A 19335-nucleotide genomic window follows, 5' to 3' on the forward strand; every position below is an offset into this window, starting at 1 on the left:
ACTGTAAATGATCATTTACAAGTCTGGATAATAGCATTTGACATATATTTTACTTAATGAATCATACATCTCATGTTCTTATTTTTTCTTTTCTTGGTACTAGGGATTGAACCCAGTTCCTCCAAGCATGCTAAGCATACATTCTACTACTGACCTATAACCTTGTCCCTGTTTATTATGAGACAGGGTCTTATTAAGTTGCTGAGGCTTGCCTCAAACTGGTCATACCCCTCCCTCACCCTCATAAATCTGTGGGATTATAAATGTGTTCCATAATACCCAGTTTTTTTTTTTCCTTTCTTAAATGTTAACTGTTGAGAGCCACAGTTTAGTCCGAATGACGCTTGGCATTTTGCTCTGGGAATAGGGTGGCTCCGGGATTAGGGTGGATATCCTGCTGCCTCAGGCGCACAACTTTGCTACTTTGGAGTTCCCCTTGAGTTCTCTCAGGTTCCGGGAGAATTGGGGCGGGGAGCCTGGTGGAGAGTGTGTTCTGGCGAAGTGTGGGTAGAGCGCCTGTGAGAGTCCGGGAATAAAGAATTGCTGTTTGAACCTACAAGGCTTTTTGGCAGCTTAGTTATTTGTGCCCAGCCAGACTGCAGCAGTTAACTTCTAGTAACAGTGATCTCAAAGTCAGGCAATTAAATGGAAAATTAGTAAGTAAATAAGAAGGGACAATGTAGAAAAATTTTAAAGGAAAAGAGAGGGGATGGAGATATAATTCAGCATGCATGAGGTCCTGGGTTCAATCCACAGTTAAAGAAAGAGAAACAAAAATGATGATGTTTTTGTGATAATGTAAAAGTCAATATCATGACTCTAAATTTAATTAAATGAGAAACTTACCCTGTCATTCATTAGTAGATCTTTCACAATAAAATTCGCTACTACAGATTTCATTGGGGAAGCAAACTGATCTGGTGCTAACATAGAAATGTGGCCCAGTGAAACTAATGGAGTTATAAGTTGTTCTGGTACATCAGCATTCAGACTTCTACTGAGTGGCTATAAAAATAAAACAGAAAAATTACTAGTTTGTTTCATAAATATGTAAAGATTCTATGGAAACAGATTTCCCTGAGTCTTCCAAATTTATCATGCCCAAATCAGCCTATTTTAATGATGATAATTTTAACCACATTAGAGATTTGTTGATTAATTCACCTACTGAAATTTAACAAAATTGAAAAATTGAAGAAAAAAAGATAAAGGAAAAAATTAAGCCCATGTTAAAGAAGTAAAAATGAGAACATTTCTGTTTCATCAAATCTGCTTTATTTCTAGCCCGTCTACATAAGGTTTGCCATGCTGGAGAATTTCTTATCCTGTGGGGACATTTTAGTGATCTAGAATAAAAAGTTAAGAGTTCATGGGGTTTTGTTCATATTCTTTGCAATTCATGATAATAGGACTACTTTTCTAGTAGCAGGATGAAGCTAAAAATTATATACAAAGAAAGGAAAACAGGATTGATTTTTATGTAGGGTTGTTATGTCCTTAAAAAGGATTGTTCAAAGTTATCTATTAACACTTTGTAAGGATAAATGGACCACTGAGACAAAGAGGTTTTTAAATTAAGTAAAATGTTGTCACATACAATACACATCCTTCAATATGAATTTTTTAAATATATGACCTGAACTAAGTACTGAAATAAGTGCTGAATAAAACAGATAAAACCCCTCCTCCACAGGAAATTTATATTTTAGGGTAGGATTACATACAAATAACTTTTTTTCAAAATCTAACTTCCATTTTATCAAACCACAGAACTTATAAAATAAAGACCAAAACCAAAATAAATAGATCCTATGCATTATATATATATATACCTCAAAAATCTGTGCAAGCTGGACTTCTTTATTTGTGAAAATGGCATGTATACAGTGCACAGCCTGTTTTGCTTGGTGTGGAGTACCCCTCTTTGCTTTTTGATGTAAAATGGGAATTAAGGTCCTGCAAAAAATAATCATAGGTTTTTTTTTTTTTCGTTTTCTTTTTAAAGCCCATAAAACCACAAGTATTCTTTTGGTTGACTCCCATTCCCCTATTTGGATGTATGCAGAGAAGCCTCTGTTAATAATTATCTGATTTACAGAATGATTTAAAGCACCCTGTCTGTTCCCAAGTGCATACCAAGAAATACATGCTTCAAAGACTATTATGAAGACACATTTTCATTTAAACCTACCTCACAAATATGGAGAAATAATAACCATCTTTCATTTATAATCTAGAGCATGTTCCATGATATATTTTTACATTTACCTTCCAAATAGATAATTCCTAAATTTTTAGTACCTTTTTGTAATTCCCTTTAATTATTTCAAAGTACCCATGGAAAAACAGTAGCAAAAGGCCAAAGTTTTATTAAATAGCCAAAATAACAGGATGCACAGATGCATACATAATATTGATAAAATGATACGAGAAGTACAAACATCCTAATTTTAGCTTTATAAATAAACAAACAAGTATTTAATAATCAGAAGAAAACTTAAAAAGAAAAATAAAAATTTAACAAAGAATACTTGTCATATATTTAATTTTCAATAAGAAAAGATCCTATTTTATGAATCATAAAGTAGTTGGCAGCAGATACAATGGTGATGTGCAAAGGGTTCCCCTTATAATAACAGAAAGGCAGATCTTAATAGCAATATCCAAGGATTCAGACCATGCATCTCAACCAAAAAAATTGGAACAAATGCTAGTCACTATAAATCTGACTTCATATATATGAATACACCTAAAGTTTTTCTCCACAAAGAATTTAGAATTATGGGATTTGGATTTCAATGCCCAAATAGACTTCCACAACTGCAACCTATTTAGTCTTTTTTTCCCCCCACCTACAAACTCATTTAAGAATGTTTACATAATAACACCAGTGAATAAGAAAGGGATAGTTTTGATCAAACTGTTTTTAGTTTTGAACAAACTATCTGTAAATGTATTATTAATTCCTCTTAGGAAAATTGAAATGAAACACAAGTAAACTTTAATCTTTCTCTTTGTTTTTTTCTAGAGTGCTAAAATACAATGGTGCCACTGAGGTGTTACTGAAGTCTTCTGGTGTTGTGAATTTCTGCTTCTCAGTAATTATGTCCTTTTTAACCCACTACTATGCTTAAGAACAAGAGACATTATTCCTTGTGTCCAGAGTTAACTCTTCCATTTTTACCCAACTTTTTTTTTGGGGGGGGGACGGGGGTGGGGGGGATATAATTCTTTAAAGAACATATTTTTGCCTTACAGAAAAGAAAACCATAGATTTTTCTTTTCTTTTCTTTTTTGATACCAGGAATTGAACTCAGGGCACTTGGCCACTGAGTCACATCTCTAGCCCTATTTTGTATTTTATTTAGAGAAAGGGCCTCACTGAGTTGCTTAGTACCTTGCCATTGCTGAGGCTGGCTTTGAACTTGTGATCCTTTTGCCTCAGACTCCCAAGCCACTGGGTTCATAGTCATGTGCCACTGTGCCTAGCAAAAGCATAGACTTTTCTACTCTGAAAAATTCACCAGAAACTACCCTACCATGTCAATGATCTTTTTGATAATATACACATATAAAGATTATCATCTTTAGATTATAAACTCCTTAAGGGCGGGGACAGACTGGGCAATTCTTTTATGTTAGTCATTACAGTGCTGAGAATGAAAAGAATCTACATTAAATACTGAATTATTTCACAAATCATTAGCTTACAAATTAAAAAAACCCTCAAGAGTCCATTTGTGGGACTGGGAATGTGGCTCAAGCGGTAGCGCGTTCGCCTGGCATGCGTGCGGCCCGGGTTCGATCCTCAACACCACATACCAACAAAGATGTTATGTCCGCCAAGAACTAAAAAATAAATATTAAAAATAAAATTATCTCTCTCTCTCTCTCCCTCTCTCTCGGAAAAAAAAAAAAAGATTCTCTTTGTTTAAAAAAAAATTCTCTCTTTCCCTCTCTCTTAAAAAAAAAAAAAAAAGAGTCCATTTATCCTACTATTATCCTATGAGGAAAAACTTTTTTAGTATTCAGATATACCATGAACTACCAGGATATTCTAGGAGAATCTGATTCAATAAATATGAGCAATGTATATTCTTCCTCTAAAAGATGTCTCCCACATATTTTAAATCTAAATATAAACTCTCAGCATAAATTTGATTCTGAGGATAACCTCTTTAAGATGCAAAGTGAAACCAAAATGTACTTCATTTTTATGAGAGGGAGAGCTGATCTAGAGGGAGAGATCAAAGTAACAAAAGCACCACTGCCAATAACCAAGCAACTTATAAATACTTTATGAAGCACACCATTTGCCTCATTCTTAGTGAGAACAAGAACAATTTTATTGAGAAAAATAAACATACACAGATTAGAAAGATATATTAATCACAAACAAAATACTAAATTCTGTGATAATTTTTTTTTTAAACTGGGGATTGAAATGAGGGGATGAAAACTCATGCAGATTAGGCAATTAATCTACCACTGACCTACATCCTAAGTCCTTTTAATTATTTTTAAATTTTGAGACAGGAGCACTAAGTTGGCCCGGCTGGATTTGAACTTGCAATCCTTAGCCTCCTAAGTAGCTGGAATTACAAATATGTGCCATTGCAATTGTCTTGTGTTAACTTCTGACTTTTAATATTTTTATTTTATTTTAAAAATATTTTTAGTTGTCAATGGATCTTTTATTTATTTATATGTTGTGCTGAGGATCAAACCCCGGGCCTCATACATGCCAGGCAAATGCTCTAAGCCACATCTCCAGCCCACTTTTAATATTTTAAATCATTTTTTTCGTAAATAGTTTATATTTATTTCTCTGTCTACATTTAACAGTGGTAGGATGAGCCAGGTGACATACAAAAAAAAAAAAAAAAAAAAAGATACAAAAAAATAGCTACCAATTGAGTAATTCCTCTCTTCTTCCTGAAAAGAAAACAATGATTTTATGGCTTTCACACTTAGAAACTTTTGTGTTTACCATGCAAAAAAATATACTCACGATCGTATCTGGGGAAGGTCTGTTTCTATTTTGTGGCCTGTGTTTCTAAAAATTTGTATTGCAGCTTCTGCTACCTTATCATCCTCCATTCTTAGGCACTGTAACAAGGACTCATATGTCTCTGCAGAGTGGAACGAGGTAGGATGTGTGAAAGACAGAACCTAGAGGAACAGATATATATATTTATATATTTAGAAGTAGACAATGGTTCTAATATATTAAAAAGGGAAAATTATTTTTCATAATAAAATGTGAAATTCTGTACACATGCTAGCTACACAGAACAAAGATAAACTATAAGAAAATGTTAAATAAAATCTATCAAAAAGTTCATTTCTCGTAACTATCAACAAAGAAGACATCATTGCAAACTGTGAATTATAATTGTAAACATATAATTATTCCTTTTTTTTGTAATGGGGAGTGAACTAAGGGGCACTCAACCACTAAGCCACACCCCCATCCCTATTTTGCATTTTATTTAGAGACAGGGTCTCACAGAGTTGCTTAGCGCCTGGCTGTTGCTGAGGCTGGCTTTGAACTCACAATCCTCCTGTCTCAGCCTCCCAAACTGCTGGGATTATAGGTGTATGCCACTGTGCTTGACTATTCCCTTATTTTTATGACATAACCCATAGTCTATCATTATGGGCCTTATAGCAACTTATATGTGACATGTCTACAAAGTTTATCTTCCATGAAGTGGAAATAATTCAGAATAATATCAAGAATAAGGGCTAAAAGTGGAGAGGAGGGAATTGAGCAGGTAGTCTTCATTAACTTATTCAACAAGAATTTATCAAGGGCCTGGGATTGTGGCTCAGCAGGAGAGTGCTCGCCTACCACAGGGGGGACCCGGGTTCGATTCTCAGCACCACATAAAAAAAATAAAGGCATTGTGTTGTGTCCATCTACACTTAAAAAATAAATATTTTAAAAATATCTTTATTTTATTTATTTATTTTTTATGTGGTGCTGAGGATGGAACCCAGGGCCTCACATGTGCTATGCGAGCACTCTACTGCTGAGCCACAACCCCAGCCCCTAAAAAATAAATATTAAAAAAAAAAAGATCAAATGTGTCATGAAATATAAAAATTGTCTCATTGCAGTTTGAAGTGGTATTATTTACTAATGCAGTTTTACTTATTTATTGAAACATGGGGAATTAAATTTGAATAACTCAGTAAAAAAATAACCTATTAAAATACGTTTACTTTAAAGATAATCTCATTTAAAAAAGTATAACACAATTATTAAAACCTTATTCATGAAACAATGTACTAATTCTTTCAAATGAAATATTTATGAGCATCTCAGTATGATCTCATCACTCACTTTTCTAAGGCCCATTGCACTAGTTGGTCTTTTTTCCCTTGGTTTACACTGCAGTGGTTTCAATTTCTTTGCTTTCAATTTCTTCCCCTCTTTACTGAATCCAATCATAGCTTTATCGACTGCTTGCCAGATTCAAGGACAGGTTGAAAGCCCCTTCCAGTACCTTTCCTTTCATGCCAATGGCATTCCATGATCTGAAACCAAAACTTGCTTCCCATTACTTCCCCAAATAACCCTTTTCTTTTGTCATATCATGACTACAAAATCTTGTTGCCTGGCTCTTATTAACTACTCAATTTATTAAATTCCTTGCCATCTATTATGATTATAAATTATTAAAAATTCCTTAATCAGATGCTATCATGTAACAGTTCCTAAACTGGGCAGCTAAATGTCTCAAATGCAGGTTCTCTGGAAAGATGAGATTATAAAACATATACTGTCATTAGTATAGCAGGCATGCAAATGATGAATGAAAGAGCAAAATAAAAAAAAATACCTTTTAATGTAATTATTATGATGTAAAAGTTATTTTTATAACATCTGATTTCTATTACAAACTTTTAATATTTTGAATAATTTCCAATGAAACAACCTGAATCTTGAATATCCTAAAGAGCATGCAAGTTATAGAAACAAATGAATATAAAATACTTTAAGAAGTTCAAGTTCTCAAATAAATAAAATGAATATAAAATACTCTATAGAAACAAATGAATATAAAATACCTTAAGAAGTTCAAGTCCTGAACGAATAGCTGTATCTGGACTTACACCCTCCTCTTCATCATCGGCTGTTCCCTCTATTGATTTATTCATCAATTTTACCAGTGCACTATTAAAAGAAGAAGATGTAAATTAGAAATAATACTAGCTTAATAACTATCATAAGTGTTCTGGGTCAGAAACATACAGCCTAAAATGATCAGATTCAAAAAAGTTTCTTTGGAGGATAAAACATTAAACTTTATTTTCTACTTGACAGATGAGTTTACTGAAAAATAAAAACTAAAGACAATGACATGACATGCTAGAAATTGCATCATGCTATATTCATAAATACATTCATTAATTAGCATCTATTTAATTGTCAAAACTATAGAATTTTTTTTTGTTTTTCAAACATACCTACCACCACAAATAGGATAAAAATCAGACAATGTAACAATATGGTTCCATTTTAAGTTTAAAAAAGTGGGACGGGGTATAGTGTAGTGGTAGAATGCTTGCCTGGCCTGTGAGGAACATGGGTTTAATCCCCAGGACCACAAAAACCAAAAAGACAAAGACAAAAACAAACAAACAAAACAAATTTGATTTTTGATTTTGAGACTATTTTCTCATCAGTAATCTGAAGAAAGTATTATTTTATTATGAAATCATTAAATTCTTACAGCAAATATGAAAATATCTGGGTTAAATTATATTCCTTTGTTATAGACATTTGAAATTATTAATTTTTTGTTTTAAGATAAGGTCTTGGGCTGGGGGTGTGGCTCAGTGGTACAGTGCTTGCCTAGAACACATGAAGCTCTGGGTTCAATCCCCAGCAAACCTTGCACCCCCCCCAAAAGAACCCTTTGGGCTGTGGACATAGCTCAGTAGTAGATACTAACTTAGCATGTACGAGGCTCTGGGTTCAACCACAAAAAAAGATGGGTTAAAGCCAGCCTCAGCAACAGAAGGCACTAAGTAATTCAGAGAGACCCTGTCTCTAAATAAAATACAAAATAGGATTGGTAATGTGGCTCCATGGTTGAGTAACCCTAAGTTCAATCCCTGGTACAGAAAAAAAAAAAAAAAAAAGTGGGAAGGGGTCTTCCTATTTTGCCTAGGTTGGCTTTGAACTTCTGTATTTAAAGCAATTCTCATGGTATAGGAAATTCATAATAGCCATAAAATGAAAACTGCATTTAAAAAAAGATAATAATTTTCTTTTTCAAGTACAAAATACATATAGGATGCAGATGTTGAAATTTAAACTAATTTTAGCACTTTAACTTCCTCTTTAGTTAGAAGAATAATTTAAAAATTCATCAACATCTTCAGCTGAAACAGTTTTTGAAGAAAGCAAATTGGATAGGTGTATATATGTTTGTGTTGTAAACATTATACCCACACATTCTGGGTAATAATCCTTTATCAAATACATACCTTACAAATATTTTCTCTCAGTTTATGTCCTGACTTTTCTAATGTGAGAAAAATATTCTGGGCCACATGTGGTGGTACATGCCTAGATTCCCTTCAACCTGGAAGGCTGAGGCAGGAGTATCACAAGTTTGAGATTAGCCTTGGCAAATTAGTGAGACCCTGTCTCAAAATAAAAATGAAAAAGGACTAGGGATATAGCTCTGTGTTAAAGTGCCTCTGGGCTCAAACCCCAATACTGAAGAAAAATTAAAAAAAAAAAAAAAAAAAAGAAACAACAATAAAAAAACCTTAAAAAACACTGAACAAAAACCCAGAAATAGGGCTAGGGATGTGGCTCAGTGGTAGTGAACTTGCCTGGCATATGTGAATCACTGGGTTCGATTCTCAGCACCACATATAAATAAATAAAGGTCTATCAACAACTTAAAAAAGAAAATCCCAGAAATATCTGAACTAACACCAGCCCCCCAAACTTCAGAAGAAAACCCCATTGAACCATGCATGTATTTAAGATTAAAAGTATGATTGCAAAATTTTATACATGTATATGACTACCGGAGATAGGATTCATGCATATATTTATTTAATAAGCATTTGCTGAGTACCTATCATATGCCAACTCTATGGTCTCTTTTGGAAGTAACAGTGCAAACAAGACAGGCATCAACCACTTCTACTTCTACTATGAGTCAAGGAGGTAAAATGTAAAGGTTCGATTCTTGAAATGAGGATTGTAGTCCTTCCTTTTATGAAAGCATTTTTTTCTCCTTTATAAGTTAGGTAAATACACATGCCGTGTACTTCATAGGGATATCATAAAACAGAAAACCATCGCCAATTCAACTGCTTCTTCAAAATTGAGAAGACTCCTATGCTCTCCAAGAACTGTTAACAAACCTTTACTGTTCTAACTCAGGTCTAAATCCTTCTACTGAGCAAATATTACTTTTTATAGAATGGAAAATAATGGAGGCTTTCTTCAAATTTTCCATATCTTATCTTCTAACTTCTCTGCTATGGTATGGATATACCATGGATATTTGGTATCTCCCAAGAGCTCACGTGTGAAAAAATGCAAGAATACCCAGAGGTGAATGATGTGATTATTTTATCACAATTCTGGAGGCTAGAAGTCAAGATACCAGCAAGATTGATTTCCTCTTAAACCTTTCTCCTTGGTTTGCATATGGATACCATCTTACTGTGTCCTCACACGGTCTTTTCTCTCTACACCTATCTCATCTTGTCCGAATCTTCTTTTTTTAATGAAAATAATGGTTGTATCAGATTATGGGCCATCTCTATGACTTCACTTTATCTCCAAATATAGTCACATTATAAGATCCTGGAGGTTGGAATCCACATGAATTTGGGGATACACAAATATATACAGCCCATAACAGTAATGTTTGAATACTACTTTTTAAGAGCTATAACCTAAATCAGTGGATTGATCCATTGATACAAATTAATTATGCAGCAAATATCAGTAGGTAAGGTGTGACTGGAGAAGATAGGGGCATACCTTTAATTTATATTTTGTCCCTGATGAGTGGAGCTCTCTCTGCTTCCTAATTGTCATGTCCTGAGCTGTTTTCCTCTCAGACCCTTTGTCATGACATTCTGTCTTACATCAGGCCCAGAGCCTGATGTAAGTGACTGAGACCTCTGAAAACATAAAACTTTTCCTCCTCTAAAATTTTCTTGTCAGGTCTTTTGGTCACAGTGATGAAAAAGTTGACTAAAACATTCCTCTAGTTTGAGTCTGTGATTTTCTCATGTCATAAGAGGATGTTACTTAGGGAATGCTACTCCATCATAATTATATTCTCCCTTCCCCCGCTTCAACCTCTCTTCTGTTAGCATTTTTCTAATGTATTTAAATATTCAAAATTCTTTCATTATCAAGCACAACAAAAGACTCTTCTTCAAGTTTACTCCCTTGTCATTACCTTTCTCCTTTTTTTTTTTTTTTTTAATACAGGGATTGAACTCGGGAGCACTTAATCATTGAGCCAGTTCCTTAGTTCTTTTTTGTATTTTATTTAGGGAATGGGTCTATTTGTATTCCTTGCCTTGGGACTACTTTCTCCATCTTCAAAGACAATCTCCATACAAACTGAGCCACATCCCTGGCCCTATTTTGTATTTTATTTAGAGAAAGTGTTCTCATTGAGTTGCTTAGTACCTTGCTAAATTGCTAAGATTGGCTTTGATCTCGAGATCCTCCTGCCTCAGCCCCCTCAGGCTTCTTGGGATTATAGGAGAGCGCCAATGTGCCTGGGTCTCCTTTACATTTTTTTTTTTAATTTTGTTTTTAGTTGTAGATGGACACAATACCTTTATTTTATTTGTTTATTTCTATGTGGTGCTGGGGATTGAACCCAGTGCCTCACGCTTGGTAGGCAAATGCTCTACCACTGAGCTACAACCTCGGCCCTCCTTTACTTTTACATTATTCCCAAAGCAGTTCAGAATCGTAGAATTTAGCTCTTTGATTTTCTCAAACCTTGAGGCAGGCAAGGGGCTTTTGTTGAGCAAGATCAGTTAATAGTAGGTTTGAGCAATGTTCTCTTTTCAAATATTATATCTGTCCTATGTACCATGATACAGATGTTGGGAAGCATATCTTGCACCTTTCATATCCAAGGTGCTCTGAATTTGCCTTTGCTACCCCACAGAAACTATTTTGGTCATTGTGACCTTTTTCCTTTTCCTAATCTGATGGATACTTTTCAGTATTTAACTCATTTTACTTCTGGGTTCAGTATCCTCTGACCCCACTACTTTTTAGTCTCTTTTTGGCTTCAATGATATCACTTTTTTTTTTTTTTGTAGTAGTAGATGGACTACTACTAAACTACTACTGTTTCTTTTTATGTGGAGTCTCACGCATGCTTGGCAAGTGCTCTGCTGCTGAGCTACAGCTCCAACCCGATGATATCACTCTTGTGATGAGCAAGCCTCCTCAAAATTAATTTTTAAAAAATTTAATGAATTTCTTATCATTGGAAAGCCCCTTCTTATTACTCCTCAGGATTCAGTCCTGAATTGAAGTTCACAGTGCCTTAAATAACCTAGCCTTCAACACAAGGTTAGTGATTGGGACTATATTTTCCCTGCAATCTTCACTAGTAGTTCCTACTTTTACCACTCATCAAATATGCTACTTCTGGAACCTTCTCTAACAACAAACCAATCCCACACAATATACGTTATGAAACTATTCTTCCCCAGTTACCCAATGCACTTTACAAATTGTTGCAACAAGTGTATAATAAGTGAATAAATAAGCCCTCTGTAATTTAATATCCCATGAAGATCTAGCTACATGGAAGGAATAAATGATATATATTTCTCACTAAAATTAATACATTGGCATTCTTATAGATTAATCTGTATAAAAACCTAACTATAAATTGCTTTCTGAGATCAGACAACTCATGATGCTAATGGGAAAAAAAAAGTGAGTTTTTGATCTTTTGACAGTTGATATCAAACAATAGCTTATTATAATTTAATGAAGTATTGAAACCCTATGAGGCTAGTGGAGGTCTTGGTTTTCCAATGCCATTACACTTCTATTCCAAAATTAATACAGGTAGGGAAGAGTGTTATTTTTCCTCTACCATCTCTTTGATCTATCCCCTTAAAATCAAATAGTACAGGGCTGGGAATGTAGCTTAGTGGTAGAATGCACACTTAGTATTTGTGAGGCCCTGGGTTCAATCCCAAGTACATATATACAAAATACCCAAACCCTGGGCTGGGGATGTGGCTCAAGCGGTAGCGCACTCGCCTGGCATGCGTGCTGCCCGGGTTCGATCCTCAGCACCACATACCAACAAAGATGTTGTGTCTGCCGAGAACTAAAAAATAAATATTAAAAAATTCTCTCTCTCTCTCTCTCTCCTCTCTCACTCTCTCTTAAAAAAAAAAAAAAAAAAAACAAACCCAAACCCTAGAGAGTAAAGAACACTGACATGGAAAATAATATGCCTAGGTTTCAGTTATGGTTTTTGATAAAACGAGCTGTGGACAAAGCACTTACTCTTTCAAAATTTTAATTTCTTAGTTTTCTTTTTTGCAAAGGAGGAAATTAGAGGCTAAGAAAATCTTAAAACGAAGTATGCAAACATCACTGTTATGGGCTGAATTGTGTATTCCCAAATTCAATGTGGATTCCAACCCCCAGGATCTTATAATGTGACTATATTTGGAGATAAGATTTTCAAGAGTTATTTGTGGAAAAGTCAAGTCATAGAGATGGCTCATAATCTGATACAACCATTATTTTCATAAAATAAGAAGATTTGGACAATGTAGAGAGAAAAAACCATGTGAAGACACAGTAAGATGGTGTCCATCTGCAAACCAAGGAGAAAGGTTTAAGAGGCAATCAATCTTGCTGGTATCTTGACTTCTAGCCTCCAGAATTGTGAAAAAATAATTTTTTATTGTTTAACCTATCAAGTCTGTGGTATTTTGTTATAACAGTATTAGCCAACTAAGATAACCAGCATTTCAATACAACCACAGCAGTGATTCACAAGATGAAATAACTAATTGCTCAGGCACTAGAATGAAGTATCCAAATTCTGAAAGTATGGAAAAAGAACCAACAAGTGCTACATAGTACCCCAATTTCGAAAGGAGACACATATCTTGTCTATTGGAGAAAATGATTAGTGAAAAAAAATGAAATTAAATTAAATTTTAAAAAGAGGCATTCACATAGACATTTCCAAAAAGAATTATCAGAATAAACTAAAATGTCAAATTGATGGGAATACTTAATAAGGAAAAAATAGCTGTCAGTATTATGATACCAGACTGTTTTCTTTTTTTAAAATTTTTTACTTGTTTTAATTTGTTATATTTGACAGTAGAATGCATTTAGGCACTTTGACATATCTTACATAGATGGTATATAATTTCTCATTTTTCTGAATGCACATACTGCAGAATCATATTGGTCATGTAGTCAAATATATACATACTGTAATAATGTCTGTTTCATTCTACTATCTTTCCTATCCCCATATCCCCTTCCCCAAGTCCCTCCCATCACTTCAAAAGCCTACCAACCAAGAAAAAAAACAGATGAATTCTCAGCAAAGTTCTACAAGACTTTCAAAGAAGAATTAATACCAATATTCCTCAAAGTATTCCATGAAATAGAAAAGGAAGGAACCCCTCCAAACTCATTCTATAAGGCTAATATCACGCTAATACCAAAACCAGATCTGCAAAGACACATGAAGGAAAGAAAACTTCAGAACAATATCCCTGATGAATAATAGATGCAAAAATTCTCAGTAAAATTCTGGCAAATTGCATACAAAAACATATTTAAAAGATAGAACACCACAATCAAGTGGGATTCATCCCAGGGATGCAGGGTTGGTTCAACATATGGACATCAATAAGCGTAATTCATCATATTAATAGACTTAAAAACAGAATCATATGATCATCTCAATAAATGCAGAAAAAACACATGACAAAATACAGTACATCTTCATGTTCAAAACACTGGAAAAACTAGGGATAGTAGGAACATACCTCAACATTGTAAAAACTATCTATGCTAAACCTAAGGCCAGCATCATTCTAAATGGAGAAAACTTGAAAGCATTCCCACTAAAAACTGGTCAAGACAAGGACATCCTCTTTTACTACTTCTGTTCAACATCATCCTTGAAACTCTAGCCAGAACAATTAGACAAAAGAGAAATTAGAAAAACTATTTCATTCACAATAGCCTCAAAAACAAAAACAACAAACAAAAACCTGGGAATCAATCTAACAAAAGAGGTGAAAGACTACTACAATGAAAAGTACAGAACCTATAGAAATAAATGGAAGAAAATCTCAGAAAATGGAAAGATCTCTCAGGCTCCTGGATAGGCAGAATTGGTATTGCCAAAATGGCCATATTACCATAAGCATTATACAGATTTAAAGCAATTCCTATAAAAATCTCAATGTCATTCTTCATAGAAATAGAGAAAGCAATCATTAAATTCATTTGGAAAAATAAGAGATCCAGTATAGCCAAAGCAATCCTTAGCAAAACGAGTGAAGCAGGAAGCATCACAATACCAGACTTTAAATTATACTACAGAGCCAGAGTAACAAAAACAGCATGGTATTGGCACTGAAACAGACACATAGACCAATGGTACAGAATAGAAGACAGAGACAAACCCACATAAATAACTTTATTATATAATAATTATAATAACTTTAGACAAAGACACCAAAAACATTCACTGGAGAAAAGATAGCCTATTCAAAAAATGGTGCTAGGAAAATTGGAAATCCATATGTAACAAAATGAAATTAAACCTCTATTTCTTACCCTGCATAAAAATCAATTCAAAGTGGATCAAAGACTTAGGCACTAGAACAGAGACCCTGTGCCTAATGGAAAAAAAAAAATAGGCTCAAATCTTTACCATGTCAGCCTAGGATCTAACTTCCTTAACAAGACTCCTAAAGTGCAAGAAGTAAAATCAAGAATCAATAAATGGGATGGACTCAAATTTAAAAGCTTCTTCTCAGCAAAGGAAAAAATTAATAACCTGAGAAGAGAGCCTACAGATTGGGCTAAGGAACAGAACAGATAATTCACAGAAGAAATACAACTGATCAACTAATATATAAAAAATTGTTCAACACCTCTTGTAACTAGAGAAATGCAAATCTAAGTTTTCATCTCATTCCTGTCAGAATGGCAATCATCAAAGAATTCAGGCTGTTTTCTTTTATCTCTATTTCTTATAATCATCCAACAAGATTTTATATGCATATTATTAATGAAAACTCTGCTAATTAGAGGACTTTTCCCAGAGTCACAAAGTTCACTTATGTTTTTGTATTTTTACAGTGCCAGGGATAGAACTAAGGACATCACACAAATTAGGCAAGCACACTACCACTGAGCTACATTTCTGGCCTTGGACTTGTATTTTGAAACCAAATTTGTTTACTGTCAACTCCATCCTCTTTTAATATGCCATATTGTTCTCACATATCAAGTGAACAATAATAAATTATACACTACACAGAGCATTGTGTCGCCAATAAAATGTTTAAGAAAACTCAGAAATTGGTTGATAGCCATACAAATCAAAAATTTTCTTGTGTTCTTGGTTTTCTTTAATGAGTACATAGACTAAAAATAAACACAAGAATTCTTTTTTAATATATTTATTTTTTAGTTGTAGGTGGACATACAATATCTTTATTTCATTTTTATGTGGTGCCGAGGATCGAACCCAGTGCCTCTCACATGCTAGGCGAGTACTCTACCATAGCCATACAACCCCAGTTCCAAGAATTCTTATAAATAAAGTCAAAGATAATTAAATGAGTAGGCCTTTCTACAACATAAATGTTTTATGCCCCTACCATTAAAACAAAGTAAAAAAGGAACATTTTTTTAAGTCTCTGTAGGGGTCCAGAATTTAAACTTAGAACACTGTAGTTTAGGATTATAATCTACTTTTATTGTATGTTTTCTAGCTTACCTTATGGCTTCTGAATCAATGTGCACAGGTGCAATTCTTTCCAAAAGAAATTTGACCATCTCTAGAAAAGGATTTGTTGGCTGCTTAGGATTTGCAAGTTTCCGAGCTATTTCTCTCTAAAGAAAGGAAAGAGTTTTAACATAAGTATGACTCACTTTGATGTGTTTGAAAATAAAAATAACTAAGTATAAAAATTTTTTTTTAATCCAAAACTAGTAGGAGTGAAAAAATTTTTTGTTTTAGACTAAAATTGATATACTCATCGGGTAATCACTAGAATCCGGACAGTAGAGAACAGAAATGAATTATGTTTCTAAATAATTTCTGCGTTTTATCTCATATTTCTCTCATGAAATTTAGTACACAACTTTTTTTTTTTTTGGGGGGGGGGGGAGGTTACTGGGGACTGAACCAAGGGGGTTCTAGCACTGAGCTAACATTCCCAGCCCTTGATATTTTTAGTCAGGATCTAAATTGCTGAGACTGGCCTCAAACTTGAGATCTTCCTGCATTAGCCTCTTGAATTTTGAGACCTTCATTGGTACGTTTTATTGGTTTTTATTATTTCATAATTTGATGGAATACTTTGCTTTCTTTAAGTCAATTTCTTCCTTTTAAAAAGGGGGGATATTCAACTGCTCACAGTGGTACATGCCTATAGTCCCAGTTACTTGGGAGTCAGAGGCAGGAGCATTCCTTGAGCTGAATCATTTGAGGCCCACCTGGACAACATAGGGAGATCTATTAAAAAAAAAAAAATGGTAAGAAAAGTATGATTGGGAGTATGTTCATAAGTGAATAAATATTTTGTATTTGTTATTCAGATTAGGAAGTACACAGTTGAGGAATGAGAATAATGCACTCCCCTACAATTTTTTAAAAAGTATTTTTTAATTGTCAGTAGACTTTATTTATTTATTTATATGTAGTGCTGAGAATTGAACCCAGTGACTCAAACATACTAGGCAAGTGCTCTACTACTGAGCTATAACCCCAGCTCTACAATTTTAATTTGTTATAACTGGAACACAGAATTACTGCAAGCTATGTGATATACCCAAGTATAAAATTAACTCAATTTAAGCTTATAGATGGTGGCATTACATCAAATAGTGACTACAAAGAAAGATATTCTTGTTGGAAGTTTCTAAAGAAGATGGACTTTATAATGTACTGGGCACTGGAGAAACAAATGAATGTTAACAAGGCTTCTGATCAAATAATTCTTTTAAATTTATTTTTGTTTAAATTTTAGTTGCAAATGGATGATACCTTTTATTTATTTTTTATGGATCAAACTTAGTGCCTTACATGTGATAGGCAAGTGCTCTATCACTGAGTTACAACCCCAGCCCTAATCAAATAATTCTGATAAGTAAATATGTATTTTAGCTGACAGGATAACACTTTTTTTTTGAGATGGGTTTTTGCTATGTTGTCAAGGATGGCTTTGAACTTGAACTCATAATCCTCCTGCCTCAGTCTCCCCAGTGGCTAGGATTACAGGCACATGCCAACAAGCTGAGCTAAATACTGTACATTCAGTGTGTTTTTAGAACTATAAAGCAGCAATAAATAGTAATTGCTCTATTTATAAACGTTTTGCATAAAAATGATATTTTTAGTGATATCTTTATATTGGAAGACAAGATTGAAAAGAAAAAAATTTCTATTGTAGACTTTAATTTTAATGACATAAATTGACATATTTATATAAATTACATTAATTTGAATACCAGCCAGATCAGTTATTTGAGTGTAAGTCCCAAGAGTTAAGATTCTGAAGAAAATCACTAAAAATCATTAGAATTTGCCCAATTTATTCTAGCATGCTGTAATTAACCAGGCAAAATGTTAGTATTTGAGAAAATAAAATATTTTATTCACGCTTAGTTGTTACATTGTGCTAAGTCCCATTTAAAATCTGAAATTTAATACTTTATAATCTTTTAAAATTAGTGTTATTTGGTGAGGTATCCCCAAATCCTTCTAGTGTAAAATTTAGTTGCTTTAATATTTCAGAGACTGCCTAACAACAAATGTGACTAGTGGAAAATTGCTAGGCAGACTATACTATCAATGCTTTGAAATAGCTTACTAAAAAATAGAAAAATAAAACATAGTTTAGTTATAACTAATAACTAATTAGTCATAATAGTTACTATGCACAGAACAAAGAAATAAGTGTCAAGGAGAAAAGGGTCACACATTTGAATACAGTAATAGAGCTACATAAAATAAACCAATGTATATAAGCAATAATACTAGACAGTTTTTTTTTCCCCCCTTTTCCCATTTCAGGGTTTGGTTATGTTGCCTGGTTTGGTGCGAATTCACAATTTTCCTGACTCAGCCTGCATGGGTGGCTAAGGTTATAGGCAGGCCATTCCACACAGCTCTACAAAGAGATAACACTTACATTTTTATATTCCTTTTTAATGGTTTTACATTTAGGTGACTGGTCATAACAATAATTTATGTAGGTAATACTTAGGTAAATAAACACAGCAGTTGTTTTGGAATATAAATGTGATAATCTATGTGATATCGGGGTTAAACAACAAATCAATTTGTGGCAGCAATAAAGTTTATCTTGTTTTACTTACACTTTTAAGAAAAAAAATTTAGAAGCCTATACATACCTCTAATAAACAAAAACACATAAGACCAACAAGAAATTTTTCTAATTGAATAGTAGTTGAGAAAGCTTTAAACAAAAGTAACCATATGCAATCCTATTAGGAAACTGTTGGCAGAATGAGTTTTTAAAAAATAATTGCTTTTTCTGAATCTCTGACAATTTTTTAAGAAATTTTTTTTTTTTTTAATCACATCTGTGCTACAGTTTACCAGGAACAAAAGTCTTACTGCTTTGTCACTTTACTAAAGCTCAGGATACAAAGGTGGTGATAGAAAACAGGTTTACCCAAAGCTGGGACTGAGGAAGATTGAGACCTTTCTGTCTCAAATCTCCATTCTGAGGGGCTCAAGGATGGTTTTATGAAAGGAGAGGGAATATGGGACAAAAGATAGAAAATATACACATGTGGATTTAGCTAGGCTGTGCTATTCATCAATATGTCACAGTTTCTGTTACCTTGGTGCCTACCAGGGCCAGTTGCTTCTCAGTTTCCATTCTCAGCATGAGGAAGTTCAGAAGTAAAAGCAATTGGAGCTTTTAATTTCAAAGAGGCTATATTACACTACCAGTACACACTAATACTACTAATGCTTATTTTTTTTTTAAAGAGAGAGTGAGAGAGAGAGGGGGACAGAGAGAGAGAATTTTAACATTTAT

The 19335-nt window shown here is 33.8% G+C and overlaps 1 protein-coding gene across 8 annotated transcripts in view; it reads right to left on the minus strand.

Annotated features, from left to right (window-relative positions):
* Positions 1–19335, minus strand: part of Pds5a (PDS5 cohesin associated factor A) — a 129619-nt gene that overhangs the window by 32070 nt on the left and 78214 nt on the right. For 7 of the 8 annotated variants that reach the window (XM_040292532.2, XM_078021204.1, XM_078021205.1 and 4 more), the window contains 5 exons: positions 16038–16153; positions 7078–7183; positions 5012–5172; positions 1833–1956; positions 847–1005 (listed from right to left, as the gene is read on the minus strand). In XM_040292532.2, the coding sequence (XP_040148466.1) occupies positions 847–1005; positions 1833–1956; positions 5012–5172; positions 7078–7183; positions 16038–16153 (666 nt within the window). Of the gene's footprint in view, positions 1–846; positions 1006–1832; positions 1957–5011; positions 5173–7077; positions 7184–16037; positions 16154–19335 lie in introns of those variants that run through there. The other variant, XM_078021207.1, reaches the window with a different exon arrangement.

The sequence above is a fragment of the Ictidomys tridecemlineatus genome, chromosome 9 (assembly GCF_052094955.1).
Source record: "Ictidomys tridecemlineatus isolate mIctTri1 chromosome 9, mIctTri1.hap1, whole genome shotgun sequence".
Lineage (NCBI taxonomy): Eukaryota > Metazoa > Chordata > Mammalia > Rodentia > Sciuridae > Ictidomys > Ictidomys tridecemlineatus.